Below are 26,136 nucleotides of genomic sequence, written 5' to 3' on the forward strand. Positions count from 1 at the left end.
CCACCCTCTTCTACATCTACATGAAACCTCTCGCAGCCATCGCACGCCAGCACAACCTCAACATCATCTCTTACGCCGACGACACCCAGCTGATCCTCTCCCTCACCAGAGACCCCGACACCGCCAGAACCTGCCTACACGAAGGGATGAAAGACGTCGCCGAGTGGATGAAGGACAGCCGCCTGAAACTGAACTCGGACAAGACGGAACTCCTCATCCTGGGATCTTCGCCCTCCGCCTGGGACGACTCCTGGTGGCCCCCAGCCCTGGGCACCGCACCCAAGCCAACCGACCACGCACGCAACCTGGGCTTCATCCTGGACCCCTCCCTCTCGATGACCAGACAAGTCAACGCTGTCTCCTCATCGTGCTTCAACACCCTGCGCATGCTTCGCAAGATCTTCCGCTGGATCCCGACGGAGACCAGGAAGACTGTCACCCAGGCACTCGTCACCAGCCGACTGGACTACAGAAACGCCCTCTACGCCGGAACCACAGCCAAGCTACAGAAAAGACTCCAGCGTATCCAGAACGCCTCCGCCCGACTCATCCTGGATGTCCCCCGACGCAGCCACATCTCCAGCCACCTGAGGAACCTGCACTGGCTCCCCGTCGACAAGAGGATCACGTTACGGCTCCTCACCCACGCACCCAAGTCTCTCCACGACCTGGGCCCCAAGTACCTCAACGACCGCCTGACCTTCTACACGCCCACCCGCCAGCTACGGTCCACCAGCCTCGCCCTCGCAGCCGTACCACGCATCCGAAGAGCCACCGCCGGAGGAAGATCCTTCTCTTAACTGGCTGCCAAGACTTGGAACTCCCTCCCCATCCACCTTCGGCTGACCCAGGACCATCTCGCCTCCAGGAAACAACTCAAGACCTGGCTGTTCGAGAAGTAGCATACCCCTCCCCCCAAGCGCCTTGAGACCCTCCCGGGTGAGTAGTGCGCTATACAAATGGCATGATTGATTGATTGATTGATTGAATTGTTTTTAAATGTCTGAATTATTTTAGTTGCAGTAATTGTTTAATATTTGTTTTTTGGTATTTATTCGGATTGTGGTTATTTTGGGGTTTGGGTGGGTAGTTTATGTAATTACATTTTTTTAAGTTTATATTTATTCTTTTTTTAATTTATATAAAAAAAAGTCATGTTTATTAATTGGTCTAGTTTCTGTGTAGTTACTGGATCAAATAGTATGTTTTTTAAATATTTGTTTAGAAATGTATATTTGGTATTTTCAATAAATATTTTACATTAATTATCTTTATTTATTTTGGGGTTGTTCATTATGTTGGTTTCTGGGTGTATGATTTCTTTATTTATATTTTTGAAATTTTATAAATATTTTTGAGAATTTTATAGTTTAAAAAATAAAAATATGAATAATAAAATAAATATACATATATAATATTCTTGTAGTTTGGATTTTTGGGTTTTACTGGCGTTTGAATGCTTAGTATATACATTTTGTTAATTCTAATCATTTTTATAGTTTTGTTTTTGTAATTGTAATTTTTTTAATTACTTTCATATGTTATGGGTTTCTTGTTTTCATTGTTTTTTGGGTTTTACAGGAAGTTGGGTTGTTAGTGTAATAAATTGTTGATTATAATTCATTTTTTAAATTGTTTTTGTAGTTTTAACTCAATTTAATGTTTCTATTAATTTTGCATGTTATTTATGTTACTTTTTCATTGGTCTTTTGTCTTTCATAAGGTTTATAGGGTTATAATAATGGGTAGTGTATGTCATTTTTAACTGAAATAGAAATTTTAAATTTCGTTTTTATAATTTAATTTACGTCTATTATTTATTGTATATCTTATTTATGCTATTTTTTAATAGGGTTTTAGAGGTTGTTTTTGAGTAGTGTACTGAAGTGCTTTAATTTAAAAGAAAAATATTGTGATGTTTAGAATCTGGATGTAATGATTTTAAACAGTACATCCAGAAGATTTCTCTGGAGTCCAGTAGTTCTTCCTTTAAGGCATGTTCCACTAGGAAAATCTTCAAATCTGCTAGCAAATGGTCCACAAAGTTAAAATGATTGGCTACAGGGTTCTTACGAATTATTGCTGATTTGTGTTGCCTGACTTGTACACAAAGTTCATTCATTGTTTGGCCAACATATTGATTTTTACAGCTTTGCTGTTGGTGCTGAACCACAAAAATAATGCATGTTCAGCAACATGTAAGATGCTATCTTATGCCATAGGTCCAGCTCTTAACAGAACTAGTTACTGACAATAGTTGTAAAAGGTATTCACGTGATGCACCTTTTGGAATCACAGCAATGAAACCCTGCATTTGTTACAGCTTGCTTGAGTTCTGCTCTCATAATAGGAGATCGAACATTGGGTGCTCTGCAGTAAGTAATGGCTGGCGGTTTCTGAGAAAACATATGCAGTTTTTCACAAATGGATATTAAGGGATATTCATTTTACATTATGATTTTGTAGTTGGGAGATGATGGATGATAGCCACAAGTGCGATTCTGTCACTTTTGTTTCTGCTGTTGGTATTCCAAATAAATAATGCTTGCCTAGGTAACTGCAAATACTTGATAGCACCAGCCAGCTACAACCCTTCCAGAACTCTGACAGTGTTGTTGACGTAACAGGAGGGCTCCTATCACCAGGTGAAATACAGCTCTTAAGCAACGGCCTCTATTTCTGCTCTGTACCGAAGGACCATAATACTGCCAACATGATGAGAGATCTAAAAACCTTTGAGAGAAGATGCTGACTTGCATAATTCTTTAACAATAATTCTGATGTTGATCTGTCAAGCTATCTTCCAGATTCATTGAAGAAGTTCTGCCACAACAAATCATGGACTCTCCAATGTGGTATAACTCCTGTACTTAATATGTACATTTTATCTGTCAACAACCTCATCAAGGAATCCACATCTAAAAGGATTTTCAACAACATTACCAGAGAAGAAAGAAACACTCTCCACCACATGCAGTACAGGATGGATGCCATTATAAAACTGGCAAACAAAAGTGGTGCAGTGGTTGCTATGAAAGTAAGTGATTATAACGAAGAAGGAATGAGACAACTAATGGATACCAACACTTACATACCTTTAGAAACTGATCCCACAGAAGACTTGAACAAAGAAATTAAGAACATGATTGTAAAGTATAGGAGCTTAAATTTCATTGATGAAAAGGAAGCAGGTATGCTTGTTCATCCTAAACCAAGACCTGGGAGATTTTCTATACTTCCCAAAATGAATAATGAACAATCCTTGCCATCCCATCACCCCTAGCAGAGATACAGCCACTGAGAGACTATCTTTATTTGTTGGCCTGCACATCCAGCCCATTGTCCAGAAGCTTCCATTATTTGTTAAGGATTCTGGTCACATTCTTCACATGTTGAAAACTTAAACCAAACCCAAACCTACACATTTAATGAGAACACCCTTCTCGCTACATTTGACGTTATATCATTATACACCAACAGACCACATGAGGGTGGTCTTATGGCATGAGCTGAAGCTCTTCATAAAAGAATTGTGAAAAGCCATTAACCAAAGTGCTTACCAACTTTGCAAGAGTTATCCTTAAACCCAACAATGTTACCTTCAATGAAAACACTACCTGCAGTTACGAGAGAGTAATGGTGTGTTAGAAACAAATATATGATGAAAGGAACCATGCAGGTGCACAAGCATGAGACTGTCCGTTGTGGCTGGAATACCACAGACGTACTTCGTGGGCTCCTGCACATATGGAAAAAAATCTTCTTAAAGCAGCTCTGCTTCCTGGCATTTAACATCATTACATATGGCCATGAAAGGAACTGCAGGAGCTCAACTTTATTTTCTACAATTCCAGACCCTTGTCATGTCGCACACACTAAGACTGCGAGACCTGTGGAGGCAGGCTGTTTGTCTGCCTGAGTGCACCCTGGAATTCACTCCTGATTAGGAGTTTCAGCAACAAGGGTTGGCACTGTGGGGACTGTGTATACAGCATATTTTGACACTGTGTGAACCGCGTTTCAGAAAGGGCACAAGCACCTAAAATTCACTGTGAGCCTCATGCCACACCCCTGCCCAACGTCATTGGGCTCCGCTCCACTCATTAGCATCCTTCACGCATCTGCCCGCATTTGAGCCATTCTGATTATTCAGTAAATGTGATTACACCATCTTTCACCAATTTATCCAAGAATTGTTCAGGATCCTACCGCACACCAAGAGGAATTGGCATTCTTTTGCGTTTTTTGGGATGCTCAAACTTGGTATTGTTACCAATTTTAGAATCAAACACCTCTGGGAAAGACTGTAAAAGTTTATTCAGATCATCTGCTGAATCAATCTGTGGGTTCCAAAAACAAGAGCCTGTCAGTTGTGGCTGGAAAACCACAGGACGCAGACACACTTTGTGGGCTCCTGTACACATGGAATAAACTTTTTCTTAAAGCAGCTCTGCTTCCTGGAATTCATCATCATTACAAAGGGCCTTCCATTGGCACTTGGATTGGCTCCATCCTACACAAACCTCTTTGTGGGCAAATTAAAGGACTATATACTTGCTACTTCTAGCATCAAATTACTATTATGGCTAAGGCCCTTATTATGAGTCTGAAGGCCCAAAGACCACCAGACTCACTGTAGCGGCCCGCTGCAACCACAGCAGCCACCAAGGAACCACCATTCCTTGGCAGTTGCACAGCAGTCCTCAGGCTGCAATATGCTTGGCGGGGCTGCTGCGGCCCGTCAATATTACAAGTTTCCTCACCGCCATGAAAAGTGTGGCGGTGAGGAAACAAAGGGTGCGTCTGCACCATGGGGTGCATGCAGGGGGGACCATAGTGTGCCCCCCTGCACAGAACAAAATGCAAAACATTGTGCATTTCGGTCCGTGCAGGAACATGCTTTGACGTTCCAAGTGCTGTGCCTATTTTAAAGGCATCACCGTGGGAACGCCAAAGAGTTGCCTGCCAGCGACTTAACTAGTCATAATCTGGCGGACAGTTTGTCTTGGCTTTGATGGTGTGGGAGTGGGGTGTCATTGTGGGTGAGGGCAGGCAGTGTGGGAGCAGGGTGGCAGTTTGGGAGAAGGGCGGCAGCTCTGCTCCCACACCCCCAAATTCATAATAAGACCCTCAGATACATTGATGACATATTTATAATATGGAATGCAGGAGTAGAAAAAATTAAGAATTTACATATTATATCAACAGTATTCATCCTACCATCAAATTCACCAGAAGCAATACCAAACCGAATCATCATGCCCCTTTTCTGGATGTGCTACTCACCGTTTTTAAACAAACATTTTTTAACTGATCTATACCACAAGCCTACAGATGTACATTAGTATCTAAACTGGTCTTAATATCGCCCACATCACTATAAACTCAGCATCATCTACAACCAAGCACTGAAAATAGGACACATTTGCAACACGGAGGACAACCTTGAAACACATCTAAAGGAGCTTGCTAGATTATTTCAAATGCAAAGCTATCCTCTGCATATCATACAGCAACAAACTAACATGACTTTGCAGGTATCTAGGGAAGCACTCATCTGGAATACCAACAGCAGAAAGAAAGAGATTATTTAAAATGCAAAGCTATCTTCTGCATATCATACAGCAACAAACGGACATGTTTTTGCAGTTACCATGGGAAGAACTTATTTGAAATACGAACAGCAGACTCACGTGAAAAAATCCCATTTGTGGTTGACTATCATTCATCAGCTCCCAAATATGTTCATTTGATCATCTACTTGAAAAAAAACTGCAAACGGATTTTTCAAAACTGCCATCCATTGCTTACCACAGAGTTCCCAATTTACGATCTGTTAATGTAAGAGCTGTACTCAAGCAAGCTGTAATAAATGCAGGACTTTCTTGCTGTGATTCTAAAAAGTGCATCACTTGTGAATGCCTTTCATGAACAGCATCAGTAACTAGTTCTGTTACGCATCACCTCCAAATGAATACAACTTGCATACCTCCATACACAGTGTAGTGAACTCGGTAGCCACACAACATTAACTATGAATCGCCACTCTACCATGTTCTGTGTTGTGGCAAATTATGTGATTTGTGATGTCATAAGTGTTGTTATGAATGCTATAATTTCAGATAGTATAAGTGATGTAATATGAAATGGTATAAGCAGTGCATGGAGAAGGTGAGAGTTATAGTTAAGGTAGTGTGGTTTCCAACTTCACTACACCATGTATGGAGGTGACCGAAATAAAATAATCTGAAGGTGGTGCGTAAATTGTTAATCTAATTTATAACTATAACTTTGAAAATTCTAATGTTTGTGTACTTTTTTTGGCTTGTACAGAGAAAATAAATACATTTATAGTCATTTAAAGGTGGTATGTACATTTTAAATTTAAGGTATAACTCTAACTTCAGAATTTCTAACGTTTGGGTAATTTAAGTTTGGTTTGTATTGAAAAAATAAATACATTTTTCCTGACTATAACGTTAATGATAATGTTTTTATCATTGAATTTGAATCGTTTAAAAAACAATTGTGTTTCAAATCATAGAGCCTAGTGTTGTTTAGTGGGGTTTTAAATGAAGTCTTGTACAGTACAGTGTAGAAGAGTGTCGTACAGTGCAGGAGAGTGTCTTACAGTGATGTCTCATATAATAAGGGGAGTCGCATGGCGTACAGTGGAGTAACATGTCAGAGTGAAGTGGGATGTCGTAGAATACAGTGGTGTTGTGTAGAGTGCTGGAAAGTCTCGTAGAGTGTTGTACAGTGGAATGTAGGGGCAGAGTGTGGAGTACAGTAGTGGTTCCCACACTTTCTAGAACCACAGCCCACCTTTTATGAATTTTCTCGACACACCTACCTTTAAGGGACATAAGTAGTGTTTTTTTAATGTAACTCAAGTATCCTTTGGTAGAGCACTGTCATTAACAGACCGCACACTTTCCATTGAAATGACCACTAACTTTGCACAGACATACATTTCTACTGATAAAACTATATTGTACGCAAATGATGTGTGGAAATTAGGTTTCTGTGAATATTTATCATTTGTGCATCACCAATTAAAGTGTCTTTATGTGTTTTGATCCTATTAAAAAATGTACTAAATTTTTGTTTCCCTAACTGCTGAATGCATACAGTTTATTTATAGGCCTTTAGATTTTGTTGTGTGTGGCAAAAGAACAACATCCTAAGATTGTCATATAATTCACTTTAAAAACTCCTCAATATGGAGTCAGAGTAATAAAAGTAAACACCAATCCCATGTCAAAAGAATATTATGTCAGAAGATAAACCTGACATTTGACCTCTGTCTTGTTTAAGCACCAAATGAACAAGATAAACAGAAATTAAAGTCCTCTTTATTTATTGCTTGGAGTAGAGTGTTGGACAGTGTAACGTAGGGGCATGGAGTGGAGTAGAATGTCATACAGTAGCATAGAATGTAGTAGAGTCTTGTAGTGTAAAGTTGCATAGAGTGGAGTAGAGTGTCACAGAGTGGAGTGGTATAGAGTGGAGTATTGTACAGTGGCGTAGAGTGGGGTAAAGTATCAGAGTGGAGTGGTGAAGCATAGAGTAGAGTAAAGTGTCAGAGTAGAAAGTTATGTTGTAGAGTGGCGTGGAGTTTAATAGAGTGGACTGACATACAATACAGTGGTGTAACCTGTCAGACTGAAGTGGTGTGTCATACAATGTAGTGGACTGGTGTGTCAGAAAGTGTTGTAGCGTGGAGTAGAGTGGATTATCACAGAGTGTATTAAAGTGTTCTAGAGTGGAGTGGCATGGAGTGTCGTAGAGTTGAGTGACGTAAGGTGGAATAGTGGAGTGCAGTAGTGTAACATGGAGTAGTGTGTCTCAGCGTGGAGTGGAAAACAGGGGGTTGGGTAGAGTGTCGTATAGTGGCATAGACTAAAGTAGAGTGCCGTACACTCGCGTAGACTGGAGTACACTGTTGTAAACTAGAGTGGCGTATTGTGTGGTATAGTGGAGGGACGTAGAGTGTCTTTAAGATGAGTACAGTCTTTTAAAGTGAAGTACAGTGGAGTGGCATGGAGTTGAGTAGAGTGGAGTGAAGTACAGTGGAATACCATAGAGTGGAGTGTCATACAGTTAAATAGCGTAAAGTGGAGTGGCGCAGACTAAAGTGACAAAGAGTGGAATTGCATAGAATGGCGTAGATTGGAGTCTCTTACAGTGGAGTGGCGTAGAATGGAGTGCCGTGGAGCAGAGTAGCATACAGTGGAATACTGTAGAGTGGAGTGGCATGCAGTCCAAAAGCATATACTGGAGTGGGATACAGTGGAGTAGTGTGTCGTAGAGTGGAACTGTGTATCTTAGAGTTGAGTGGGGTGTTGTAGAGTCACCGGCGTAGCTAGGGGGGGCGGTCCGCCCCAGGCGGCACTATTTTTGAGGCGGCCGCGGCACTGGAGACGGCCTTTATAATTTATTTGTGAACACAGAGTCCAGACCCAGTGCCGCGGCCGCGTTTAAAAGTGCAAAGCTGCGTGGAATGTGCACACCTGACCTGCTTCTTGTTGTTTAGTAACTGCTAGTGCGCCAGTGCACCAGCGCCTGCAGTGCTTTCAAAATTGCCAAAGGTATTGAGTTTGTGTGTGGGAGTGGCAGAGTGCTACAATGAGACAGAAATTCACCGGACATGCGCCTCAGCATGATTAATCACCACGTTCATGACGTTGTGATGCAGGCGCCACTCGTTACAGGCGGGCGCGCGGCTAGTTAAAATAAATCACGGCGCAGCAGGCACTGATCTTATCACTGCGCATGGTGTTAAAATTGCTCTCTGGTAAGCCTAAGTGCGCTCGTGTGATTTCTAAAGCACAGCACTTCCAGGTAGTGGAAAGTGCCGTGCATTGCTTTTATAATATAAATCTAGAAGGTGGCAGGGCAAGGGCGGCTCATTCCCACATTTTCCGTGCTTTCCCCGAAGGCTGGCTGGTGTGACAGCTTCTCTCTCTCTCTACGGGAGAGTCGGGCCGGTGCACGGACAAAGGATTGAGGAGACGCAGCTGCTGCTACTCGTCTCTAACTCCACTCACTCTGCAGGGGCACATACTTACCAAATGCATTAATTAGTCTTCGGAACGTAGGCTTTCTATTTCAAAAGAAGCTATTTAAAATAAACTAGCGCCAAACCAACTTTTTGTAAAAGTTCCTGGGTGTTATCAGGTCCTCCTTACGTTGTCCCAGGCTGTAACAGGATGTTTCAATTTTCTGCCCGCCAGCCGGGCCCCAAGGCACCGAGGAATTAATTGCTGTTCCTCTGCAGCCGGTGTTTGAGAATCGATCATCACCTGTTCACCTCATGACCTCGACACTATCCTGTTGCTGTGCCCTGCCCAGGCAGTCAGAGCCCAACTAGTGCCCCGGACTCACCATGCAAGCGTGAGTCTCGTAGTGAGAGCAGGTGGCACAGATTGAGGATACAGTGCGGGAGGGCTCGCTGTCGGACTCTTAAGAGACAGGCTAACGATCTTGCTGTGGCACGCAGGCAACTCCTCTCAGTGGATCATTCTATCAAGAGACCACACCAGGTAAGTCAGATATTAATTTAATAATCTGCTCCTGAAATTCAAAATGTTTATTAAGAGAATGGCGAGGGGGCTCCAGCACAGCATAGCACCTAGTAAATGGGTACACTAAAGTTGTCTGTGCTGTAAATGAAGGCCATCTCCGAGTTTTGTCTGCACTAATAAATCATCAAAACTGCTAGTTTAGTTAAAGGGTTTAATATCTTTGCTTGACAGTGTTACTACAAGCAGTATGAGACTTGCTTGGTCACAGATAAGGCAGATGATTAATATCCGCGCTGGAGAGCTGTCTGTGTCAGACTTTTGGCTCATGGCTGTTTTCACTCACTATTAAGTAGAGCAGAGAGTTCATATGCATACTGCAAATAAAGTTACCAGCATATTGTATTGTAATGAACTGTGTTATATGTAGATAGCTCAGTGGGTTCATTCTTTTGTCACAGAGAACCCTTTGATTTTTGTGGTTCAGCCACACCTGAAGCGGAGGTTGGGGTGGTGGGTGCTGATTATTTAAAAATTAAATAATTGCTTTAAAAGCAGATGCTACTGAGTTGGAATTTCTTATTGCTCAAATCAGTGTGATTTCCGAAATGTGTCTGTTTTCATGGACTTCATTGCATTATTTTTGGCCGCAAGAAAGTGTAGCTCTACCTGTCATACATTGAGTTGTTAAATGTCTTTCGTTTCGTAAATCCACTGAATCTATGAAATTTCACCCATAAGCAATTTGAAACATTAGCAGCTATGCTCAAATGAGTGTAATTTCTGACATTTGTATGATTCCATCGTCTTCACTGCTTCATCTTTCTTGCGGGAAAGTGTCACTCATAGTCGTTGGAATGTCACTCATAATTACACAGAAGTAATGAAAATGTCACTCATAGCAATCTGAAACCTTGGCAGCTATGAGGAGTGACACTTTCTCACGGGCAAAATCATTCAAAGATTAAGGAAACCTATAAATACCAGAAACAGGTGCAAAAGAGCTGATCTTTGCAGCATGCATTTTAACCCTATATGCACAATTTTATGGAGAGTCAAAACTGCTACTAGACAAGTAACTATTGAGCAGGGGCTTTTACACCCATGTCTAAGTCTGTCATCATGTCTTCCCGCTCAGCCGCAGTTGCGGCTGAACCACAAGTAAGAAAATGATCTCTGTCGCAAAAGTAATAGCCCACTGAACAGTCTACATTAAATACAGTTCCTGATGTCCTGATGTCCAGGTACACGAGTCTCATGCAGGAACCTTTATACCCAAGCACACCACCCGGTCTCCCAGCTGAGCCGGAGGAGGTGCGGCTGGACCAAAAGTAAGAAAATAATTGCTGTTAGCGGTAATACTATGTGTCTCTCGGACCTCTTTCAAGTGCTCGCCGTCCTTTTTCCCCAGCACCCCCCCCCCCCCATGGAGGCAGCAATCTAAGGGATAGCCCCGGGCGCCACAAGCTCTAGCTACGGCCCTGTGTAGAGTGGAATAGCTTAGAGAGGATCACAATGGTGCAGAGTGGAGTGGCGTACTGTCGAATGGTGAAGACTGGAGTGCCGTTGAGTCGAGTAGCATGTCGGAAATAGTGTGGAGTGCCACAGAGTAGAATCCTGCAGAGTAGATTGGCATATAGTGGAGCAGTGTACAGTGGAATAGAGTGGAGTGACGTATAGTGGACTAGCGTAGAGCAGAGGGGTGCATAGTGGAGTAACGGGTCTTAGAGAAAAGTGAAGAAAACAAGTTACTTACCTGTAACTGTAGTTCTCCAGTATTCAAAGCTTTCATAGAGTCACATGCCTGAATCATTCCCCGTCGTTGAGATGGGAGTCCCCGGTATATAAAAAGCAATGCTTAGAAAGAGGCCTAGGCCCATTTCCATTTTGCAACCCATAACTCTTGTTATGTAAAAGAGATCAAAATTGTCCCTGAACCAATCATAACCTCTCTCCCTCTAGAACACTCCTGAGAGAACCTTTTGCCCCTCAGATTTTTGAGCACTTGTGCCTCAGATATCTTTTGTGCCAAAAATCCAAAGGTGAGTTTCTCAGGGGAGGAGGGTGGGTCGCATGTGAATCTATGAAAGCCTCCGATACTGGAGAACTACAGTTACAGGTAAGTAACTTGTTTTCTTATTCCAGTATTGGAGCTTTCATAGATTCACATGCCTGAATCAGAATAGCAAGCAGTAAACCAGCACATTTTATTGTGCAGAAAAACTGACTTCAGGCAGCATACGGATTGAAAAACTGCACACTATAAGCATATATACTTGTAGATGTCTTCCAACATTGAGATCACTTTCAACATTAAGATAATAAAATATATATAACACTCTTAATCTGTGACATCAAAAAGCATAACAATAAAATGTGAATATGCAACACATAAAGGAAGGAGGGATGAGAAAGAGGGCTCACAATCACTGGTAAAGGTTTCTCAGCGCGCTTGTCCCACTGCCACATCCTTCTCAGCGGCTGCATACAGGCAGTAATGTCTGGTAAAGGTGTGTGTAATCTTCCAAGTAGCCGCCCTGCAGATATCCTGGACAGGCACCCGAGCAAACAAAGCAGTGGAAGTGGACACTGCTCTTGTAGAATGAGCACGAACCCGTGCATTCAACGGCTTCTCTACCGCCTGATGACAATATGGTATTGCACTGGAAGTCCATCGGGCAATCCCTCCTATGGATGGAGGAAAACCCTTCCTAGGTGCACTAAAAGAAACAAAAATTTTAAGACTTTCGGAAAGGTTTTGTCTTTTGTAAATAAAACTTGAGACAGCGCTGTACATCTAGTGAGTGAAGAGCACTCTCCGCCGCTCAACATTTTTTGTTCTTAGCTGTTGCGAAGAGGTCCACTGATGGTTCTCCCCATCTTAGGAAGATCTCTTTTAGTATATCTTGATTGATCTCCCACTCGTAGCAGATTGATTTAAGCCTACTCAGAGTGTCCCCCTTGACATTCTGATCTCCTGGAAAATGTTCCGCTTTTAGAGATATTACAGCCCATTCCCATATTTTTGGGGTTTCCTAAGACAGGGAGAGTGATCTTGTACCTCCGTGTTTGTTGAGATAATGCATTGCTGTCGTAATGCCTGTCCTGATTAGTACAGCTGATCCTTGTATTTTCGGCAGGAAAGCCAGCAATGCTAATCTCACAGCCTTGAGCTCTAGTAGGTTGATGTGAAGTTGTTGCTCCTGGAACTTCCAACGACCACTGACCCGGAGAACTTGAAGAAAGGCTCCCAAACCTTCCAGGGATGCATCGGTAGTAATGACCAGCGGAGCCGGGTCGGTAAGGAAGGAAAGACCGACTGAGATATTTCATTGCAGAGTCCATCAATCCACCGCTTGAATCATGGCCGGTGTGATTTTCACAATGTCGTGGAAGGATCCCACTGCTTGACGCCATTGCCGATCTAGTTGCTCCTGCAACAGATGCATTCTCAATCGGCAGAATGGAACGAGAGGAATGCAAGAGGACATTGTTCCCAGCAATGACTTGTAACGGCGTACTGAAAGACACTTTCTTTTTGCAAACGCCTGGGATAGAGAGATTGGTCTCCGTTGTCTTTCCACAGAAGGAAACGCCTTGTTTACTGTGGTGTCCAGAATCGCTCCCAAGTACGTGACGTTCCTTGCAGGATGGAGGGATGACTTCTCCGTGTTCAGAGTCAGGCCCAGCTCGGCAAACATTTCTATGCATGCGACTGTTGACCACTGAGCCAATGCTCGAGAAGGCGCTTTGATTAACCAGTCGTAAGGAAACACTTGGTGCCTTTGTCTCCTTAGAAAAGCCGCCATTGGAGCCATGCATTATGTGAAAATTCTTGGGGCTGATTTGAGGCCGAATGGCAATACCTTGAACTGGTAATGGTCTCCGGCTACTGAAAACCGAAGGTATTGCTTGTGGGAAAGAAGTATGGGGATGTGGAAATACACACCCTGCAGGCCTAAGGTGGTCATATGAGCCCTGGGTTCAAGAGTAGCAGAATGTCTTGGAGGGAAACCATAGAAAAGATTGTTTTTTGAGATAAGTATTTAGGTCCTCGGAAGCTTGTTTCCGGTCCAGGGAGGGCATGGCTTGGCAGTTCGGGCTGGACTGTCCCCACGAGGCACAGGGTCAGACTGATTTGCATATAGCCATGTCTGAACTGGGGTGGCGGAGTGAGCTAAAGAACGGTGATGGATCAAACCCAGATCTCTTGACTGGGTGTGAGTGTTTGATTGGTTCAGATGCTCCGTCCATCACCACCCCCTTTTGTACCGTATTCACAGGATGGGTCAGGGACATCGGACACACCACAGGGGGTGGAGCCAGCATTGTGAGGGGAAAGCCCAGCCCTATTCAGGTCCCAGGTGCACTCCTCCCCGGCCATCAACATGATGATCTCCCATTCACCATCGGGGCAGACCCATCCTGACTTCTGGAGCCAGGCACACCAGCCAGCTCCAGCCAATCACAAGCCAGCACATTCACTGCACAGACACACCAACTTCTAGAAGTGGCACTTCCACACTAGACACATTAAAGACGCACACATCATCGCGCAGCATTCAATCTCACGAGTTCGCACATACCAAACTCAACCTTGCACTCCCCACGCATCAGGAATTACCATGGGCACACATTTCCCCCATGCATTCCTATGGGAGGGCAGGCCAATCTCACACATGAACTCAGAGAGCACACGCACTTTACACTGCGCCACAGTGCAAAAGTGCGCAAAGACCAGAAATCATTATACTGATGTAACATTAAAAGGCAAAAAGTTCAGGGGTGAACCTGCCAAAAGGGCCAAGTCCAACATCTGTCATATCTGCACAGGATGGCAAGGGCATTCGCAGATTTGACAAGAAGAGCAGACATGCAAGAAGATCTTTTCCCAGCATTATCCAAACGTCTACCCTCTCTGTCAGGAGGCGTTGTACTCGGTGCTGACGGATTTTTGGACTTCTGCTGAGCAGCTTGAGATATAACAGAGTCCGGTTTGAGATGACCCACTAAACAAGCTGGAGCATCCAAAGGAGCTTTATACTTTTTCACTAGCCTGGCGAGCACCTGTATGATCATAGCCGGTGTCTTCATGGCCTTCCTCCGAAACGTAGTTAACAATTGGGATGGCACGAACCGATTTCCAGTACGGCTCCTTGAAATCATATAAAACGCATTCTGTTTGGGTGGTTGACATTGGAAGTTCAAATCTTTTTGCCGCCCTTTCCATCAAATTATGAAAACTGCCAATGTCCTCCGGCGGTGAGTCAATCGGCACTAGAGAGGGAGAAGAAGGAGAAGGGATACGGTAATCATCCAATTCCTTGTTAGGGTCCGTTATCTCACCCTCTTCTTGGTCATCATCCGTGGTGACTGGATCCTGTTGAGGCATTGGTTGAGGTGATCTTGGTAAGGGCTCTGGCAGTAACTCCCAATTTCTAACAGGAGTAGCTGGAATGGAGCGTGGGCGCTGAGCAGGTACTGGTACCTCCTGAGATTCTGGAGTTGGTGGAAACCTCTTTCTATAATCCGCCAACATAAATTGCAGGTCCATCAGTAAGGAAGATGGTATGCCAACCATCTCTTCCTGGTAACCCTGATGATAATGCTGATGTTGGGGAAGGTATTGATACTCCCCGTATTCCTCCTCAAAGTCATTGTCTTGACATTTCACATGTAACTGTGAAGGGCTACTTGCATCACCAAAAGGGCCTTCATCCTCCTCTTCGGATTCCTGCTTCTCCAGCAGGTGTGATGGTACCAGAGGCGTAATCTTACTCGGTGAGGTGATTTCCGTTGTAATTATCTTTTTCCGTGCACCTTCCAGTTTTTCTGGTGTTTTCTCCCTCGTCGATAAGCCCGTCGACGAGCCCGTCGTCTAAACCATCGTCATCGATGATACTGTCGTCGATATCAACATCAGTGTCTTATCCATCGTGTCTCTAAAGTATGCCTTGAAAGCTGCACACGTCACATGTTTCCAGATGTACCATTGGGAATGTCATTTGACATTGTGCTCATTTCTCTAATGTGCACACAATCCCAGATACCTCTCGGCAGCGTTGTTGCTAGTAACTATTTGGTGTTTTTGAGTTTAAGACCCAAGTTGCAATTTTGACAGGGTCCCAATGTCAGAAGTACATACAAGTTACAGCAATTGTATATCTCTAGTGTTATAGACAGTGCTTAATTTCAGACAGCGGTTGCCAGTTTGGGGGGGGGGAGGCCATTGGCACTCATTATTTTGGAACAGCATTAATTTTTCAGCATTTACGCGAGTAGGAGCGGGAAAAACACACAAAACGGAAAGATAGAGGAAGATGAGAAAAATGTCACAAAGGGAGAATAAAGTAACCTGAAAGAGTGAGATAAAGGGGAAGGGAGTCACTGCTAATGGATTCAAGAGGCATGTGGGGAATTTAGGTCTACGGCTGCATGTTTCTGAACAGCGTCCTGGACACCAGCACTCATTCATTTACTAGTTAAGCACTGGTTTGTTGGGTTCATAATCCATTCCTGAATAAGCACACAGTGCCTAGTTCTGGTGGAGGCCATCCCACAGAGCCCAACTTCTTACGTGAAATGGACTGCTGGTGCATCAGGACAATAAGGTGGACCCTCGTGATGGCAGCCTGCATCACGACACACAAATACATAAACATATATATATATATATATATATATATATTACTATTTTTTTTTGGGTGTCGTGATGTAGACTGCCATCACGAGGGTCCACCACAGTGTCTGAGAATTGACACATTCTAAACACAAACGATTTAGTAAACCACATCTAGGAGTGTACTAATAGAGGAGAAACACCAAGATATAACAGCTAGCAATCTTACCTGATTGTGTTATCTGAAGAGCCACTCACTACTAGCCTATCTCTATACTGCAAGCAAGCGATGCCTCGTTTATGGCCATTTAAGGTTCTTACAAATTCGCATGTGCTTGTGTTCCAAACCTAATACAGGAAAGAAATAAGGGAGAAAACATACATTAAACTCCAATCTAAATATAGTGTTCAAAAGTAAGTTGTAAAATAAATGACTAAATGTACATTTTCTAAAGCGTGCAAAAATACGAATTCAGCTGAACAGTTTCTAGTTCCTAATTACTGCAACCTTAACATCTGTACACAACTTACCTTTATTGTTCTGTCTCCTGATGCGGACACAATGTACTTGTCATCAAAGTCCACGACATTGACTGCTGCTCTGTGTCCAACCAGTACTCTTCGGAGAGTAATTTCTGTGGGAGAAGTCATGTCCCAAACTGCAATGGAGCGATCTTTGGAGCAAGTCACCATCATCCCATTATTAAAACGTAAATGTAACACTGCCTCACAATGATGAATTAATGTGTTCAGCATCTCACCTCTGAGAATGCCCCAAACCCTGCAACGACAAAAAAGGTTAGCAACAGCTGAGTAATACTTGGCAGATTAAAGTGTAAAGTATGCATATAAAATGAGAAGCAATTTATGTCCTTGAACAGTACATTATATGTTGCAATCACAGTTTCAAACTGCAACTATTGTTTCTCGCTCAATTAATCGTTTTAATTGAAGCTTGCTCCCATATTGCTGGACGTGGGGGGAAGTACAACGAATGATAAACAGCAATTTACACAAAATATATTTAGACTGCCATCACTTAAGGCAAAGAAAAAATTTATGTTCACCCCTCCCCCGATCACTGGACTCTTTCCGGATAAATCATTTAAAATAATATTTTCACTGTAGGTCGATGTGAACGCGCTCAGTTTACTGTGTTGATGATTTAAGCCCAAACTCTTGTTGAAACCATAATCCAAACTCAGTGGTAATGCTCTGTATGCGACAGTAAGGAATATGCTACTTACTAGTATGCATCTGTTCTTGGCATGTAGGGCTGCTGACATTCATATCTGTGCATAGATCGCCGCCTAGTGTTGGGTCCGGATGATTGCACCTTGTTGTCTTGGTAGAGTCTTCGAAGTATCACGAGATAGGTGACTCCTCCCCTGGACCATAGTGCGCATGGGCATCTTCTCCATCTTCAGATTGTTTTTCGCCATTGTAGCAGAGATGGAGATAGTAAAGTAAGAGATGGCCTTGCAAAAGATAATGCTGAGCTGCGACAGGCACCAGGGAGGAGGGCGGGCGATATGAATGTCAGCAGCCCTACATGCCAAGAAAAGATGCATACTGGTAAGTAGCATATTCCGTTCGAGGCATGTGGGCTGCTGAATTCATATCTGTGCATAGACTGTATAGCAGTATCTCCTCTAGCGGTGGTTACCTGTTCCAGCTGCAGCAGTTTAAAAGAGAGTTTTGAGAACAGCCTGTCCTACAGCAGCTTGCTGCTTTGCTTGCACATCTTCACAGTAGTAGTTTGTGAAAGTGTGTATGGTAGTCCATGTGGCTGCTCTACATATGTCCTCAAGAGGGATATTTCCTAGGAAAGCCATGGATGCCCCCATGTCCATGTGGCTGCTCTACATATGTCCTCAAGAGGGATATTTCCTAGGAAAGCCATGGATGCCCCCATTTTTCTGGTAGAGTGTGCTCTTGGGGGTACGGTTAAAGTGTATTTTGCTTTTTGATAACAAATTTGAATGCATTTAACTATCCATCTGGCTATTCCTTACTTTGATATGGGATTCCCTTTATGTTGTGGTGAAAAAGCAACAAATAATTGCTTTGTTTTCCTAAATGATTTTGTTCTGTCCACATAATAAAGCAGAACTCTGATTACATCCAGTGTGTGTAGGGCTCTTTCCGCGACTGACTGTGGATTTTGGAAGAACACTGGCAGTTCTATTGACTGATTAATATGGAAAGTTGATACGACTTTTGGCATAAATTTAGGGTTTGTTCTAAGAACTACCTTGTTAGCATGTATTTGCATGAAGGGTTCTTGAATTGTTAATGCTTGTAGCTTACTAACTCGCCTGAGTGAGGTAATGGCAATCTAGAATGCCACCTTCCAAGTTAGAAATTGCAATTCGCATGAGTGTAAAGGTTTGAAAGGAGGCCCCATAAGTCTGGTAAGTACTATATTTAGGTTCCAGACTGGGGAAGGTGGGTGCCTTGGAGGAATCACCCTTTTAAGGCCCTCCATAAAAGCCTTGATTGCTGGTACTCTAAACAGTGAAAGATGTTGCCTATTTTGAAGGTATGCTGCTATAGCAGCAAGTTGTAGTCTTTTTGAGGAGTAGGCTAGGTTGCATCTTTGAAGATGCAGTAGGTAACATATAATGTTCTGAATGAAGCATCTAATGGGTTGATTTGGTTATTGTTGCAGTAAATAACAAATCTCTTCCATTTAGCTGCATAGCATGCTCTAGTAGTCGGTCGTCTTGCCTCCTTAATGATGTTCATACAGTCTGGAGGCAAGTTAAGGTATCCAAATTCTAAGACTTCAGGAGCCAGATCGCTAGGTTCATCTGATTGGGATCTGGGTGTCTGATTTCTCCATGGTTCTGAGTTAGAAGATGGGGTGCGAGGCGCAGCCTTTGATGAGGAACTACTGAAAGCTCCAGGAACATTGTGTACCACGGCTGTCTCGCCCATGTGGGAGCAACTAGGATTAGTGTGAGTGACTGTTGCCGCAGTTTGCGTGCCACCAGCGGGATCAGTGGTGCTGGGGGGAAAGCGTACGCACATCTGCCTGACCAGTTCATCCATATCGCATTGCCCTATGACAGCGGATGTGGGAATCTGGCGGCAAAGTACCGGCATTTTGAGTTTTTGTTTGTGACAAACAGGTCTATTTCTGGGTGCCCCCACTGTTCGAAGAATGGCTGGAGAACTTGGGGGTGAATCTCCCATTAGTGAAGTTGTTTGCTGTGTCTGCTGAGCAGATCCGCTATATGATTGTCTTTCCCTGGGAGGTGTTCTGCCAGGAGAAAGATGTCTTTTGGAATTGCCCACTTCCATATGCTCTGTGCTAAGTGGGACAGCTGTGGGAGGTGTTCCTCCCTGCTTCTGGATATAGTACATGGCTCTCATGTTGTCCGTCCTGATCAACACAGTCTTACTGTACAGGTATTTTTGGAATGCTTTTAGAGCTAGGAATATTGCCAGCAACTCTAGGTGGTTGATATGCAGTTTCTTTTGTTTGGTTGTCCAGAGCCCTTGTACTGTGTATTGAAGTAGGTGGGCTCCCCAACCTGTCAGTGATGCGTTCGTTGTTAGTACTAGTTGTGGAACCTGCTCTTGGAACAGTCACCCCTTGGAAAGGTTTTGTAGGTTCCACCACTGTAGAGAGTTGTAAGCGCGACTGTCTACCAACATAGGTCTTTTAGTTGTCCTTGAGCTTGGTTCCACTGCCGTGCTAGGCATTCTTGCAATGGACGCATTTGTAGTCGGGCATGGGGGACAATGAATATGCAGGATGCCATCATGCCTATGAGCTGCATGAAGACTCGAGCTGGCAAAGAGTGTTGTGGCTGAAATTTGCGAATGAGCATCTGCATGCTGGTTATCCTGGCTGAGTTTGAATATGCCTTTGCTACCGAGGTGTCTATAGTAGCTCCCAGATATTGTTGTGTGTGGGATGGTTGTAGATGCGATTTTGGGTAGTTTATCGAAAAGCCTAGGCTGTTTAGCAGTTGAAGTGTTTGAGACGTGTCTCTTGCACACTGTTCGTACGATTTTGCTTGTATTAGCCAATCGTCTAGGTATGGGAACACGTGGATGTGTTGCCTCCTGAGATGTGCAGCTACTGTCGCTAAGCATTTTGTAAACACTCTTGGAGCCGTGGTTACCCCGAAGGGGAGAACCTTGAATTGGTAGTGTTGACCTTCTATTGTGAACCTGAGATATTTTCTGTGAGCTGGATGGATGAGTATGTGAACATACGCATCCTTGAGGTCTAATGTTGCTAGAAAGTCTTCTTGCTGGAATAGAGGAAGCACTTGCTGTAGTGTGATCATATGGAAGTGCTCCGACAGTATGTATTGATTTAGGGGTCTGAGGTCCAATATTGGTCTGAGTGAACCGTCTTTCTTGGGAATAAAGAAGTATAGTGAGTATACTCCTGTCCCTTGATGTTGGAAAGGGACAGGCTCTATGGCCCCCTTTTCCAGCATGGATCTGACCTCTTGTTGTAACAGGGTGATATGTTCTTTGGACATAGGACGGTGTCTGGGTGGTATGTTTGGTGGGGTAGAGGTGAGTTCTAGGCAATAGGCATACTGGATAATTTGTGTCACCCACCTGTCTGTGGTAATTGAGTTCCAGACAGGTAGGAACTGTTGGATCCTGCCTCCCACCGGTGTTAGATGGTCTGGAGGTAGTGTGATGAAGTCACTGTTTTGTGGCAGTGGAGGCTCTAGTGTTATTGCCTCCAAGTCCTCATCCCTTATTATTGTTGCCCCTATAACCTCCTCTGTTTGAGTTTTTGTTAAAGGAACCTTGTGTGTTGCTTTTGTATGTAGATGAGGTTTGTGAAGTATTGCCTCGTGTAGCTGCTCTGTATGAGGAGCGTCGAAAGGAACCTCTGTGTTGTTGAAACTGCAATGCACCCATTGATTTTGCGGTTTCAATATCCTTTCATTTTGTCTAAAATGGTGTCGACTGCAGGCCCGAAAAGGAAGTCTTGATTGACTGGTTGGTTAAGAATGGTGGATTGCACCTCGTTCTTAAAGCCAGAAATGCGTAGCCATGCATGTCTTCGTAATAAGACGCTAGTGTTAATGGACCTGGCTGCAGTGTCTGCTGCGTCAAGCGCGCATATAATGTAGGCGTTTGCAATACATTTCCCCTCCTGTATGAGGTCAGTAGCTTGTGCTTTGAAAGGCTCAGGCAGGTGTTGCATCAAACTTTCAAGCTGGTCGTAGTGTGCTCTGTCGTAACGAGCTAGTAAAGCCTGTGTATTTGCAATTCTCCATGAATTGGAGGCCTGTGATGCTACTCTTTTACCCGAGGCCTCTAGTATTTTGGACTCTTTATCAGGAGGTGGAGCTTCTCCTGTTGTCTGTGAGTTGGCCCGTTTCCGTGCGTCGGCCACCACTAGTGAATCCAATGGCAACTGACCTCTGATGTAAGTAGGGTCTGTAGGGGCCGCTCTATATTTCTTTTCGATCCTGGGATTGATTACATGTGCTCTGGCTGTATCTTTAAATATATCTGGCACGTGTTTTAGGACCCCTTTCAACATAGGAAGTGTTCTGACATTTTTCTCAGAAGTAGGGAATGTGTCAAATAAAAAGTCCTCTTCTATGGCTTCATTGTGCATGTCTACGTTGTGGTACTGCGCTGCCCTATCTATTAGCTGGTTGAAGACAATGGTGTCGTCAGTAGGTGACGGCCTTGTCGTTTTCTTCGAACGGAATTGGGCACAGGCTGGGCAGGTTTCTTCCTTGTGGTCTGGTGATAGGCACTTGTTGCATACTGTGTGTCTGTCAGTATGCGGGAACTTGGAGTGGCATTGGGGGCATCTTTTGAACGGGCTCCTTTCCATCGACAGCAGGCCCACGTGGCGTCGAAAAGGCCCAACGGCCCGCGTCGATGACCGAGTCGAGATGGAAAGCTTGATCGAGTCAAGAAGTACATAGCGAGATCAATACCGTCGAAGTCGAAGGCCTTTTGGCCTCTAGAAAAGTTTAGTTTTGATTCTGAAGTTGGAGTATAGGAATAACATCCGAACCCAATGGCGGAAAAAAACAATCTGAAGATGGAGAAGATGCCCATGCGCACTATGGTCCAGGGGAGGAGTCACCTATCTCGTGATACTTCGAAGACTCTTCCAGGACAACAAGGTGCAATCATCCGGACCCAAAACTAGGCGACGATCTATGCACAGATATGAATTCAGCAGCCCACATGCCTCAAACATAACGTTATTGCGGGGTATGACGGCTCTAATTGGCTTTTTCGGGAAGCTGTGGAATACCTTCCTGTTGCAAATTTGCATTTGCACTTGCACTTTTGCGAGCTACACACTGCAGGAGAGACTGGAGGATCCTGGGACTCTATAACTTGGTTCAGCGAACGCCAAGGAGGACATACACACGTGGAACCTAAAGATGCAGGGGCACGGTGTGCTTTGCAACCTTCGCTTTTTCCAAGATCCTTGCTGATTGTCTTCCAACTCAGAGGCACACCTCAGCGAGTCACGCACTACACAAGTGCACTATGCGGACGGCAGGGATCTGTTATGTTTGTCCCTATCTAAGGTCAGGCTAAGGCAGGGCATGAAATATGATTTCAAAGATTTTTCCTTTCTGGGTATCTGATGAACCCCACGCAGGTGTTACATCCCCGCTTAAGATAGTACAACAATATCGAGGACAAAAAGGTCCTGCAAAAATATCCACTACCCTATTGTCACTGTGAATATTGGTCATTTCAGATGTCCTGTTCTTAACTCTGCATCGTCATATCTCAAAGACATGTCATCAAGGTGCGTAAAAATAGAATACAGCACAGGAATTAACTGGTGCAAAGCATCACCACTGTATCTGTCACTTGTACCTTCAATATAATTGTAATCCAGATACACAGATGTGGAATTAAGAATTCAGCAGCCCACATGCCTCGAACATAATGTTATTGTGGGGTATGACGGCTCTAATTGGCTTTGCGGGAAGCTGTGGAATACCTTCCTGTAGCAAATTTGTATTTGCACTTGCACTTTTGCGAGCTACACACTGCAAGAGAGACTGGAGGATCCTGGGACCCTATAACTTGGTTCAGCGAAAGCCAATCCGGAAGGTAACTGGGGGAAGAATCATGTTAAGGAGGATTGGTGGGCTCTGCATTTGCTACCTATGTCTCAAAGGATTCTTTGAATTATAGCAGTGAGAGTCACAGGCCCACTTGCCTCAAAGAGTGTTTTTTCTCTTAACCGCATGCGTGCGGGCGGAATTCCGCCCGTACGCTGGGTTTTTCAAAATCGCACTTTACGTGACGAGCTGGGCGCGTCATGAGCGTGCGAGGAGGCTACCTCATGACGAGCCCAGCTCGTCATCAGCGTCGAAGGGGTTAAGGTATTCAAGACCTTTATGTCCAGCAGTGCTGTTCTCTCCTGCATGCTCAGCAATTTAAACATGCATGGTGCGATGGTGATGTACTTGGCAACCTCAGGCTCAATCTATCTATGGACAACTGTCTGATACAACTAAGGCACATTCAGCACCACCGTGCATTCACGAGGGCCCTCAAGATGAACATGTATTGCTGACTTTTTTGCATGCCTCTATTAGATATTTCATTTTACAGACCCTTTTATCCAGGCTACACTTTAGTTAGTAAGTTTTTAGTTCTTTGAGCGTCCTCCCTGGGCTTGGTGTACTTTAGAAAATCAAAAGCAAATTAAATCAATGTTCTGTTTTGGCACTTACCTTGGTAATGACTTGGTACACACAGGGCTGCCATGCTTACCATAGTCTAAAGAATAACGGGATGAAATCAAAGATGATAATGTGATTTTCATGGAGGAGATAGGGGTACTCACACCATGGATGTAAATGAAATGCTGCCTATGAAGATGGTGTGGGGGCCCACTGCACGGATAGATTTAGACTTAGTCACGGCATTTGAGACCATGGACCATGCTAATCTTTTTGATCACCTGAAAGATGTGATAAGTCAGGGGCACTGCCTTGCAATGGATTCTATCCTTTTATTAGGATTCAGCAAGAGCATTTGGGTAATGTCTTGTCTGCTCTCGCCACTGTGATGTGGAGCACCAGAGACAGGACCGGAAACCAAAACCGGCCCTGGCAAAGTGCTCGGCCAGTCCCCCCATCGGGGAGTTGTATGCCAGGCCGGTTTTGGCCGATTTTGTCACAGGGGCCGATATTGTAGCTATGCTTTATAAACAGCCCTGTAAAGAAAACGGTCCCCACCCTGGCAGCCCACTGGGGAAATGCCCGGTGCCTGCTACGGCTAGTCCGGCCCTGGCCAGAGAAATTAATCCTTTCTCCTTTATTATTTGTTAGTTGCTCCCACTGGCCCTGGTGATAAAATGTTCTGGTTTTGAATGTCTCCTTTACACTAAAAACACTCAGTTCCTTCTCTATTTCCACAGGAGCTTTCAAAACTCAACTGTAGGATTAGATTTATTGGGGACAGTGCAGCATTAGATACAGGACACATGGCTGTGCTCATCACCTGTGCAAAGCCAATGCAGTGCTCTTCACCTGTCTATTATTGTATGAGAAGAATTATCCCCTTACATTTGCATACGCTCTTTATCAGAAAACGTTAGATAAATTACTGCAAAATTTGTAGGCAGTTCAAAATATGCTCATTAGGAGGTTTTGTGTCTGAAAACATTATGATCACCTAATGCAAAGATGCCAGTGCATAAGCCCACAATTTCTGATCACATTCATTTTAGAATTATGTACCTTATGAGTAAATTAATTAAAGCTCACTATTTGGCTTATCTGATCACACTGTAAATCTCCACTATGCTTTTTCATTATTAACAATGGGTAAACAGACAAAATATCGATTTCAAAATATCGAATGGACAAAATATCGACTTCAAAATATAGAATGGACAAAATATCGAATGGACAGAATATAGTCATCAAAAATATCGTTTTTAAGGTAAGTAATGTAATATCGAATTATAAAAATATAGAAAGTCAAAATATCGAAGTATATAATATAGGTTATTAAAATTATCGAATTTTTAATATCAATTTTTTTATAGTGTTTATGTTATATGTGTGAAAAGTGTGTATTTATGTTATAATTTATTTTAATTAATGAACTTTATGTTATTTAATTTTTGCGTAATTTAATTCTGTAGCAGGTTGTGGGTTTATAGGGTGGGAAGTAATTTAATTATAATTAATTAAATATGTAAATGTATGTATTGGTATTTATTTTTAATTAATTGTTAATTAATTTTTATTTGGTAATTAATTAAATTTTAATTGCCAATTAATTTCATTTAATTGATTAATTGATAATTATGTTAATTTTACTAATTTATTTTCTGTAGCGGGTTGTGGGTTTATAGGGGAATAGGGTGGGAAGTAATTTAATTATAATTAATTAAATATGTAAATGTATTTATTGGTATTTATTTTGAATTATTTGTTAATTAATTTTTACTTGCTAATTAATTAATTGTTAATTTGTAATAATTTTTATTAATAGGTAACTAATTGTAATAATTTATTTTAATTTGTATTTTTAATTGATTAATTATTATATATTAAATTGGTAATTACTTTTAATTAATTTTTCATAGATATTAATATATCTATTTTTTTTAAAATAATATATGAAGTATTTACTTTCCCTACTGTTGCACTCACTGTAGTGGGAATAGTAATTTTTACCCCTACGCTATCCAACGCTTTCCCTACTGTTGCACTCTCTGGAGTGGGAATAGTAATTTTTACCCTTACGCTATCTAATGTTTTCCCTACTGTTGCACTCTCTGGAGTGGGAATAGTAATTTTTACCCCTACGCTATCCAACGCTTTCCCTACTGTTGCACTCATTGGAGTGGGAATAGTAATTCTTACCCCTACGCTATCCAACGCTTTCCCTACTGTTGCACTCTTTGGAGTGGGAATAGTAATTTTTACCCCTACGCTATCCAACGCTTTCCCTACTGTTGCACTCTCTGGAGTGGGAATAGTAATTTTTATCCCT

At 43.1% G+C, this 26,136-nt stretch overlaps 1 protein-coding gene across 7 annotated transcripts in view; it reads right to left on the reverse strand.

Annotated features, from left to right (window-relative positions):
* Positions 1-26,136, reverse strand: part of BTRC (beta-transducin repeat containing E3 ubiquitin protein ligase) — a 1,125,814-nt gene that overhangs the window by 169,947 nt on the left and 929,731 nt on the right. For all 7 annotated transcript variants that reach the window (XM_078643631.1, XM_078643626.1, XM_078643630.1 and 4 more), the window contains 2 exons: positions 16,675-16,924; positions 16,373-16,491 (listed from right to left, as the gene is read on the reverse strand). In XM_078643631.1, coding sequence (XP_078499757.1) covers positions 16,373-16,491; positions 16,675-16,924 — 369 coding nt within the window. The remainder of the gene's footprint in view (positions 1-16,372; positions 16,492-16,674; positions 16,925-26,136) is intronic.

Source organism: Lissotriton helveticus, chromosome 5_1, assembly GCF_964261635.1.
Source record: "Lissotriton helveticus chromosome 5_1, aLisHel1.1, whole genome shotgun sequence".
In the NCBI taxonomy this organism is placed as follows: Eukaryota; Metazoa; Chordata; class Amphibia; order Caudata; family Salamandridae; genus Lissotriton; species Lissotriton helveticus.